General features: G+C 46.0%; 1 protein-coding gene across 1 annotated transcript in view; it reads left to right on the top strand.

Annotated features, from left to right (window-relative positions):
- RPRD1B (regulation of nuclear pre-mRNA domain containing 1B) overlaps positions 1 to 10,618 on the top strand; it is a 20,052-nt gene extending 9,434 nt beyond the window's left edge. Inside the window, exons 3-7 of the mRNA XM_053453658.1 lie at positions 309 to 445; positions 1,762 to 1,874; positions 6,686 to 6,812; positions 7,049 to 7,224; positions 10,469 to 10,618. Coding sequence (XP_053309633.1) covers positions 309 to 445; positions 1,762 to 1,874; positions 6,686 to 6,812; positions 7,049 to 7,224; positions 10,469 to 10,618 — 703 coding nt within the window. The remainder of the gene's footprint in view (positions 1 to 308; positions 446 to 1,761; positions 1,875 to 6,685; positions 6,813 to 7,048; positions 7,225 to 10,468) is intronic.
- The last annotated feature ends 366 nt before the right edge of the window (positions 10,619 to 10,984 follow it).

The raw sequence follows: 10,984 nt of genomic DNA, 5'->3' as shown, positions 1-10,984 counted from the left end.
CCAAGAGATGGTTCGGCATATTTTATATACACGGCATTGGATTGCTCCAAAATAAAATATCACTTTATTATTAATGATTTTTATAGCGCCATCCTATCCCGCAGCACTAGCCTCTTACATAGATTCATGCCCTGGCCCCCATGTGGGTTTGTATTCAACATCATGTCTTAGGAAGCTTTTGCATGGTACCTCTCCATGTTCTTCTCGCGATCCTTGACATTTTTCTTGACCTATGTTCCTTATTATTTTCCTGATTGCCCCAAACGTTGCCGTCTCCTCACCCCGTCGCCCTTCTAACCCTGTTGCAGCGAGGCGGAGGATGGCTGCCGGAAGGCACTGGAGAGGTTGCTGCACATCTGGCAGGAGCGCAGCGTCTACACAGCCGACTTCATCCAGCAGCTCCGATCGGCTATTGATGGAGATAACAGCCCCAGGGAACCCCCAGGTACGGCACCACCAGGGGTGGTCTCCTCGCCAAGCTTGTGAGATCTGGGGGAATCCATCATTGCCCCCTGTGATCGTGTCTCAGCCATGCGCAGGAGCTACTACAGTGTTACAGACCATGAATGGAGCTCTTATCTGCCTGTAGAAGGCCTTTGCTAATAAACGATCAATTAACTCCAACAATGGATGGGGGTAATGATTACAATAGATAATTTTCTAAGACGGGAATAAATTCTGTTTGAGGTTTTGAAGCAATCTAGAACAAGCCAAAGATGTCTCGGTACTTCTGTGGAGGTCAAAGGCCATGTCTGGCTTTCCTGATGAGATTTGCTTATTAGATCCAGGTATTCCTTTCATTTAGAAAATGAACGCTTCTTGCAGACACAGAGCCATAACAAGGCTGCCACATTAGCAAGTGACATAAAGAAGAGTGTGATTACACGCACCCTGCTGCTATATGACACACGGCGTTTAAAGGGACCCTCCAGTCCCCTATGTATTTTTACGTATTAAAGCCCATTTTGCCTGGGCTCCAGTGCATTTGACTGCATGCTAATCCGTGCATGCGTGCCTGCTGTATACAAGTCACTTCCCCGTTGGAACGCCAATGGTTAAGTGAACAAAGTGATGCGAGTGGCATGCACGGTAATGGCTGCTGCTACAATTACTGATTTCTGCAGGAGCCCTACTGAGCATGTGCAGGAAGTGTACCTATGAATGCTTCCTGTTCCGGTGGCGACGGCCTAGGGAGGAGTCGGAAGTCTCATATTCTAACTCCAGTAACTAAAGGATGCCGGCTCCGATATGCATGCAATAAAATCCACGAAGTCCGTGCAAACGGGCTCCAAACGGCCATTACCAATAAACAATGCCATTTTGGAACTGTTCCTTATGCTAATCCAATTTATTAATAGTTAAACTGGTGCCTTGTCGCTTTAATTATGTTTCCTCTATCTGGATCTGCTGTTCCCTAATTTAGCCATCCGGATTACCCCCCACACACAGCAATGAGTAACAGCTGCCATGACGGGCGATGTCGTGGGCGCGATCCGTCGCTAATCACAAGCTTTCAGATATGGCAGTAGATCGGTGGCAGCGGGTGACTCGGAGGTCACAGTCCATACCGATGAGACGCTGCTTCTATATTAGTTCAGATAAATCCCACATAAAATTATCTTTAAATATCTGCGGCGCTCGGACACAATGGCCAAGCGGCGTTCTATTTTGCTTGGCACCCGATTGTGCTGCATGCCCACGGGTTAACCCTTCCGTGTCCGGAACGTCTCCGTTATGGTAACCGTGGTCTTTCTGTTGCAGTGATCGAGGAGAAGACGACGACATTAAAACGTACTTTCCAGCAAGTTCAAGAAGAAGACGATGATTACCCAGCCAGCTACTCCCCGCGGGACCCCACGGCCGGACCCCTTTTGGTGAGTTTTTACAGATCTCCAAGTGTCCCCAAGGGGGATTTGTCTGTTTGCGGATTTACCATCCCTTTGAAAAGCGATCTCTACAATCTATGCTGTTCCAAATGTCAAACATTTTTGGGTTTTGTCCCGTCTCCTTCTCAAAATAGGAAATTTTACAGTAAACAGCATGTGAGTTTTATTTCTTCGTTTTCTTCTCTTTATGCATTAGTCAGATCGCTATTTATAACATGTCCTGGAGTCAAAAATGATCGGAATAAACAATTGGATCCAAGGCGGGCAGGATATAGTTCCTTAATCATTAACCCAACTCCGCAAATACTCCTATTTTGTTCCTGGTCGTGAAATATAGCTTTTATCGTCATTTTGCGTGCAGATGTGTGTGTATATACACAAATATATCACGTTGGTGTGATCACTCACGCTTATCCCCCTTTGCCTTAGTAGGAAAGCGATCCAGATAATCCCCCCCCATTAACGCAGGAACATTAGCGCTCGGAGCAGGCGTAAGCCTTCGAAGTGATGTGTTTTTGGACCGTTCAGCGCATTCTACGTTTAATTTCCAGTTTGTGTAAACATTGTGAAGGGCCTCCTCGGAGCGCACAGCCGTCCCGACAGCTTGTCATGTGAGATGTTATTTCACATTGAGATAAAGCAGTCGGGTCGTGTAGGAGGCTTGTTACATCCGATCGCTCCCGCTGCCTCCGCGTCCTGCCGGCAGATAAACCCGGCGGCTCGATATGTCACAGATGTGTCGTCTTAAACAGGCGGAATATATTTAGTTGTGGTTTTTTTATTATTATTATTATTATTTTGCAATCGAATGCAAAATACCGCTGAGTCTCATCAGCAAAAAGTGAAGTATTTATTTCCGCCGAGTCTCGTGTGTTTGTATAGCTATAGATCTCGGGATTTACGACTTTTTCTTCTATATGTAGACAGAGGTCGCAGAGGTCACTGATTCACACAAAGTGTTGCCATAAAAGAAGCTGCTGATCCAACGCGATCTATTTAAAGGGACAGCATTGCCAGCCTTTCTCCTGCTTTGCTTGTCTCGTCCCTTACGGAGTGAAATAGTGTTTTAATCACAAAGGCCGCTGGTTTTGTGGAGGGCGCAGGCAGGTGTTCTGCGCAGGCGGTCGTATGTATGCTCTCAATGCATTCTTCCCTGATGGCAGGGCTCATCGGCAATTACTGAACAGGCTAAACGCGCCGTTGAAATGTTCAGGGCCAAACCGCTCTCCAGAGTCTCTCACACCGTTGTTTTTTAATGAAACCACCTACGTTGTATTTTTTTAATAAAAATATGACCTTGTCTTTCTAATCTAGGTTACCTTTTATTCAGGCCTCAGATCTACAGCACCACCGCACAGCCGACTAAGCCTAGGGGCTTCTCGTTCATGCTCTCATTCACGCTCACACACTTTCTGTCTCCCTACCTACTGGCGGCCACTTCTGTGTCCCTGTCTCCCTTTCCTTCTTTTCTGGCCTCTTCTTTTTCTTCTGCTTCTCCCCGGTGCCAGCTCCATTATCCGGGGTTTCACTGAGATAAAGAGCTTCAGAAAAGCTTCTCTTTCTCCGAGAATCCATCCACAATATTCTGGGACAGCGAGTGAATGAGCGAGTGAATGAGAGTGAGAGCAACTAAAGCAAAAACAGTGGTTTTGATTTTTATTCCGCGTAGGGTCATCCTATATTACAATCCAAAGCTTATAAGAGGTCCTCTTATAATCAAGCTAATACGGCACTCTTATCTACCGATATCCTAGTCACGCCACATCTTGCCTATATAACTTCTCATAAACATGCATAACGATAGGTAAAGGTGAATTCAGCGCTGTATAAAACCTTACTGATAAGACAGTTATAGCTTGGAAGAAATACCTGTCGCCATTGGGGTTACGTCCTCATGTTTGGATGATCCGTTAACGAGTTGTGCTGAGATTCACCTTTCTGGCCACGCTTTGCATTACGGGGTTAAATCGGCCCCTTTTCCAGGAGAAACACATATTTGCTGCGTGTGTTGGAATATCGTTCTCATCACAAATCACCTCTGTGAATAAACCTCGTGACATAAACATAGCATGCTTTTTAAAATAAGGTCACCGCTGTAATATATAAATCCTGGCAAAAAAAAATATATATAAATTAAAAAGCCTTTATCGCAGCTTTTCCAGAGAGGCAGATTTGTGGCTCCTTTTTATCATACGCGGAAATTGGAAATGAATATTTTTCTAGGTAAGCTTGCGAGACGGATGTAGCTCTATAGCTTGAGCCATACATTATGCATGGCCGGCTCAGAGCTTGCCGAAGAAGCTTGCCAGGCTTGGTCCCTTGTGATAAGCTCCTGGGCGTGATTTCTCAGCATTCTAGATCAAGAATCTTAACATTTTAGCTTAAAGGAGAAATACTTCTTAAATATATTACGGTTTAATATATTATGTTGTTCTGTGCTATACGGTTCTACCTTTTCTGTTCATCAGCAGAACCCTTGCCTGTGCATTGAGGCACATGATAGCTGTGTGGTCCCTTTTGTAAATGGATGAGGGGGGGGGTATAGAATCCCCCATATGCATTGGCTCCTTTCTCTAACCCCCCCCATGGGGTTAAAAAGATCTCCATACCCGTGATATACTTTCTGCCCGTCGGCTCTACCGCTGGCTCGGTGAATGCCACACGGGGTCCGATCGCTCTGCCGTGGGCAGGCACTGATGGATATCAAAGAGAGCGCTTTCCTGCCGCTGATTGGCTGATTCAAGCACCCAGTCAGTGGCGAGAATGTTCAGATCGTGGAGGAAGAGGAGCTGCACCATCAAGCGAGTGTTTTCTCTTCTAAAGATTGCATATTAAAGTGCTTTATTATGCTTTCTTTTAAGCTCGTTGACATTAAACTGTCCCTGTAACCGGCGGAGATCTTCGATACAAAACGCTATAAAACATATAAAATCCCCAATCGGATGTTCTACCGGCTGCTCGTAGTTGTAGGAAGCAGGAGCACCAGAGTGGTTTTAAGACGCAAGAACCCTCGGAAAATCTAATCACCCCCCCCCTTCAGTATTTAAATAATTCATGTAAACTCATTCTGTTTACATTTTGTATATACCATATATCTAGCTTTATCAGGTAAGCAGAATTACATTAGGACACTCTCCAACGTGTCCCTGATATACATTTCCAGCTGTCTAGCGTGGGCGAAGACATCATAGAATAATACACTGACAGCGGTAAATGAGCGATATTCACATTTTCAGTAAAAAAAATAAAAAAAAAAAAGCTAAAGATTTAAACAGCTGTAGGAGGTTGAATACAAAAGGCTTAGACAGAGCCCTAAATGACTCCATACAGGAATTTTCAATTAGAGATTAAATCCATTTTTTTTCTTCTTTTTAAGCCTACAAAGCAGCTAAAATTACCGGGGTCTGTACTCGCTGCTGTTAGCTGGAGGTAGGACAGAATTACTTTATGATTTATTATAATATTTTACATTTTATTTCGCACGCAGCGGGGCTGCGTCCCTAACTTCCCATAGAGCGCTAATTGGTTTACATTGTGCCAAGCCGGCGCGAGAGGAGTAGAAGAATAACATTTGTGACCGTTAATGACCCACGCCGTAGAGATGTACTGCCAATAACATCGTGGGTCGACGGCAAACTGGCCAGAACAGTGTAGAAACTTGGCAAGCTTGTCCGAGAGGGTCTCCAGCAGGGCGGCCAGGAGCGTTAAAACTTCAGGTGGGCTTGGTCCGTCTTCAGGTGGCTTTACATCAGCAGTTGACGTGTGTACTGGGCAGCTATGGTTGTCTTGTCGTGTTTGGTGCCCTTTGAGGAGGCATTGCAGGGAATGTAGCTGGTTATCTCTGGGGAGGAATCAAAAGTACCTGTTGATCAGTAGGAAAAATCCAATTAACCTGTTAGGTGTAGAAGAGAAATGAGTTTCACAAGTTGTGTATGGATGGAGCCCACAAAGCTTTGGAAAGAGCCATGACAGGGACGTGGTCAAAGCTCGTCAGCTCAACGATGCATTAAGGACCACAGTGGAGAGTTAGCCCTGCTTAATGTTCATTACATATCACTACGTTTTATGACTATTGGCTAAATAAAAGAGAAACGTTAGGGAGTTAAGGATGAAAGAAGTGTTTGTGTGTCGGCGCTGCCTGTCTGAGTGTTTATTATGGAACATTTTTTCGGTGATATAATGTCTAGTTGATGGCCAGCGGGAATCCCTAGCCCCATGTTAGCTGGCTTTGTAATTGTGGGGTCGATGTCCCCTCCATGGCCCGAGTGTCTCCCGTGTTAATGTAGAGCGCTGCCGGTGAAATGGTTAAGGGAATGGATGGAAATCTCCGTGGGATGCTTTCCACATTGTCAGGTGCAGGCAGCTGCGTATGTGCGCTGATAATGATGATTTGTGGTGGGCACCGGGACGATTATAGGATGATTAATCACCCTGTCAGGAGCTGGATTGAGAAGCAGAGGTAGAAATGCATGTATTCTGGTCCGAGCACCACGCAGCTCCATCGATCCTCTTCTTCTGTGCTGACCTCCGACGCACCCATCTGGCAGCTCACGCTATTGTGCAGCCCAACTTGGCTGTCCCACCTTGGCTTGACGGCTCTTTAGATCCCGCAGCCATTCTTAGCTCTGCAGGACAGCATCTCAGTGGTGGAGTCCCACTTCTGGTTTTCATTATTGCTTTTATTTTTGCATGTTCTCTCCCTTTCCGTAGCCGCTACTCCAAAGAGAACCCAGGCCATCCCCCTAGAAGCCCACTGTGCTGACACCTCACCCAATATCCATCTCTTTTATCTTAAACAGACCGAAGATCTCATCAAAGCTCTTCAAGATCTTGAAAATGCCGCATCAGGCGACGCTGCCGTAAGGCAGAAGATCGCATCCCTTCCGCAAGAAGTCCAAGATGTATCGTTACTGGAAAAGATCACCGGTAAGTGGAGAACATCTAAGAGGAGGTATAGTGCTCTCCTTTCACCATCGTACATGGCTGCTCTACACTTATTTGCCTTTGTGAACACTTCTCAAATGTACATAGTTTGTGTTCCAAAATATAATTATGTACGTTGTCCCCGTCTAGATGATGCATATATATTGCAACGAACCCTAAAGGGATAAGTCGAGTACAGCCAGTGAATTAATTAGGGATTCCTCTCCATCGCCTTTCAGACAAAGAAGCCGCCGAGCGACTTTCCAAGACGGTGGATGAGGCTTGTTTACTGCTGGCGGAGTACAACGGGCGACTGGCAGCTGAATTAGACGATCGCAGGCAGTTGGCGCGAATGCTGATGGAGTATACACAGTCTCAGAAGGAGGCCTTGAGCAACAAGGAGAAGAAGCTAGAGGTAATACTGCGTGTCCGTGCCAAGTCACGGGCATGTATTGCAGTCTCTCGGATAAAAAAAGCAATCGGAAAACTAAAACCGTTACTTTGTGAACTCTTTCCTTAGTCAATCCTGGTTATGATTGGCCTGTATGTCACATAGCACGCTCATTAGCATATGCGGTGATGCCAAGTGGCCTGTGTGGGCTAACCACTATGATAGAGGTCCACCACCAACCGAACCTGATAAAGGACCAAATAAGTGTATTAGAAGCAAAAGTGTTGGGTCTGCGTGCAGTAGGTCTGTGGGACACCACGTCCTGTTGGCCCAGGAACATCAAAGCTGACCTGGCAGCTGTGGGGTGCACCGGGATGGTAGATAACAAGAGCCGGGCCGCTGACATGTATCCAAGCTGTTCTCAACGTCAGCCGAGCTGGCAGCGTGTTTGCGCCCCAAGAAATGTTCTCATCTGGAAGTGTCTTCAGCAGCTCCCACAGGAACAGATGTGACATTCCCTGACATGGCCAATGGTGGGAAAATTAATGGCGGGGTTGAAGTTAACAGCTGGAATTATTATGAAAATTATTATCTCGCATCTGCTGCTCTAAAATCAGGCTTCTGAGGCCTTTTTTTTTGTATCTATTATTTTCTGCAGAAATCAAAAATAGGGGAAATAAATCCCAGGGAAACCCAAAAGATTCCACCCCAGCACCAGCTCTCCAGCTACAACTCCCATGATTCTCAGACAAAGGCGTAATTTAGCTGCCCCTGGAGAGCTACAAGTCTCTACGAGATGTGGAACTGCAGGAGTGATTGGTGGTTTATGTGTAACAGTAGCCATTGTGCGTGTTTTTATTTATTCTCTTTATCTGGGGGGGGGCACACTCTGTGACCCCCGATCGTGTGTTAGGGCCAGATGCCACTGTGAGGATTTCTGGTTAGTTTGTGTCATTTATGGTTACGTCTTATGATAGAGATTTTAGGGTGTATCATGGATCTTCTGCTTTTTTAAAGTAACTTAGCGGACTTTGGACATATTGTGAGTCATTTGTTTCTCTGAAAGTGATAGGAGTTGTACAAATATTGCACCTAGTTATGGTGGGAACGCATGAAATGTGTTTATAGTTGTTTTTGTTCACAATTTTTGTTGTGAAAATGTTTTTAAGATGAGTTATTCTTTGGCGTCCCTCTCCCGCACGTGATTTGGTATGGCCCAGCTACATGTCTTCACCGCTGCGGCAGGTCTTCGCGTCCAGTCTGTCTGGATGCAAATATCGCCAGACTGCTGTAACCCCGAGAGACGTCCACGTCTCGTGTTATCCAAGCTCTGATGCGATGATGTGTGAGGTTGGAGGGCGAGTTTGTTACCGCAGATGTTTCTGCTTCTGTAGCCATAAGCGTAACCTGTGAGAGAAGCAGATGGCGTGGCTGTTGGAGCCTCGTAGTAGGAGAAAGTTTCTTGGCAACAACATGTCAAGCGCACACATGACCAGGTGTCATGAGTGGGTTGGATGAGACCCATGGAGGTTGCGCCAGCGGATGAAACCCACGTGGCCTCTGCGTTATTTTTAATACGACATCCACCGGCAGCTTCGCATTCTCGTTCCATTGAGGAGCCAGCAAGTAAATCAGCTTTTTCCTCACCCATTCGTCTCCCTCCCAAATACCCCCCAAGGCCTTTCCGCAGTGGGCCAGGTATGTGGCTCGTAATAATCTCTTTGTAACGAGGTGAGCCTTATAAAGAACTCGTTAGCTGTCCAGCAATACAATATTCACGTTCCACCTCTTTATTACTGCTACTCTTATTTGCTAAATATGCAGATTTCACACCGGCTTGACAAAGGTTTCTTTGGGTAGCCTTGGCTCCTAGATTTTTAGGTTTGGCTCCTAACTTTTTTCTACCATTTGATGTGGATCTCTACAGGCATTATTTGGTTATCGGTTATAGTGAGTAATTGTTAAAGCTTTTGTCACCCCCTGTGACCGTTTGTGTTCATGGTCTTCAGCGTTTGAGTGGAGTGCAGGCTTCCATCTATTCCCGTACCATTCTTCTAATATTTCCCAGATTAGTAACAGCGGCTGTACTTTTTCTCCCTCGCTCCGCCGTCCTCGCTTTCCCACCCCTTGTCATTTCATCAAACATGGAATGTGTCCCTCAGGGACTTGGAGGGGGACACATCATCTTCTGATGAGAAGGCGCCTAGTACTCCCTTTAAAACATTGTGCCAGTTACATACCCCTACCCCTTACACACGCTATAAGATGGGATCTACGTGTTATTGCAGTAACTATACGCTCTTGTTCGCGTTTAAGCCCGTATTTTGTGTATTTGCGCTGGCGAGGCAATGGTTATTTTTGACCTAATTCTTAGCCATTGCCGTTCAGGAATCTTTACCCCTTCCTGTCCTCCCCTCCCAAGGTGGTGTCGATTTTTAGTTTTTTTTTTAATAGGGAAATTCATCATTTCCTGAAGCCAAATTAATTTGGGGAATTTTTGGAGGTTATTAGAACGCCAGATGTTGTATATTTTGTTTTCTTTCTTAAGAAGAGGTCAAGGGTTCTCGAGCGAGGCTGAGCTTTTGGGGGGGGGGGGTGCGGCGGTGCACTGAAGTCTGAGTCAGGAAAACCAAGCAGATATGTTAAGAGGCATTATAGATAAGATATGAGAGATTAATGGCGTGTCAGGTGTGTGGGAAGTAATGCAGTGTTTGGGATAGGGAGGTGTAGTGTGTGTGTGTGTGTGTTAATGCAGTGTTTGGGATAGGGAGGTGTAGTGTGTGTGTGTTTGTTAATGCAGTGTTTGGGATAGGGAGGTGTAGTGTGTGTGTGTGTGTGTGTGTGAGGTGTGATGTGTGATAAGGTTTGTTGAAGCTTTTTGTCCTCATTTGGCAGCTGTAGTGATTGCGCCACGTTCCAAACTTTTGGTCCTACGATTTGTGCCCCTGATTGGCTGCTTAAGTCAGCCAATCAGTGGCATGAAAGCACTCGCATTGCCATCTGGAAAGATCCTGGCTCACATCATTCCCCAAGCCAGTGCTGGAGCTGACGGTAGGGATATCACCGCCAAGGAGATGTTTGTCCCTTTAAGACAGAATTAGGGCTCCTTTAGCTGTGTCTCTCCAAAAGTGGTTGGCTTCCTCTGGTAATGCTAATTCTATGGATGAGTAAGGATCAGCTTGCATCAAAGCGCATGCGCAGATTAATAAATCTAACAAGCTAATTCATTATTTTAACTTTCTCCTCTTTTGTGTGTATCGCTTCCCAGGAATACAAACAGAAGCTAGCTCGGGTGACGCAAGTACGGAAAGAGCTGAAGTCTCACATACAGAGCCTCCCCGACCTTTCGCTACTTCCCAACGTTACAGGTGGACTGGCACCTCTCCCCTCTGCAGGGGACCTGTTCTCCACAGATTAGGAGTAGTCCTCCTCTCCTCACCCTCTCCTCACCCTCTCCTCACATCTCCAGTAGGCACCAGCAAAAAGGAGAGGGAGCGGAGCAGAGCTCCTAGAGACTGGAACCTTTCCCTGCTGCGAGAATAGTGATCCCACGGCACCCACCAACTTAGACTAGCGTCACCGGCCGCCCGCCACTCGCCCCTCTCTCTTCCCGGCAGCACTGGTGAGGATAGGTGAAGCAGTGCTGGCTCTAATCTCCTCTGTTATTAAAAAACCTTTTCTTTTCTTTTTTTAAAAATAGACTTGTTAATGAAGTATGGATTGTTTCCGCATCTGCTTCCATTTTTTTTTTCTGTTGAGGTCATGCAATTGTGATACAAAATAC

Source organism: Spea bombifrons, chromosome 13 (assembly GCF_027358695.1).
Source record: "Spea bombifrons isolate aSpeBom1 chromosome 13, aSpeBom1.2.pri, whole genome shotgun sequence".
In the NCBI taxonomy this organism is placed as follows: domain Eukaryota; kingdom Metazoa; phylum Chordata; class Amphibia; order Anura; family Pelobatidae; genus Spea; species Spea bombifrons.
The sequence above is the reverse complement of the archived record's forward strand: the minus strand, read 5'-3'. Positions and strand labels throughout refer to the sequence as shown.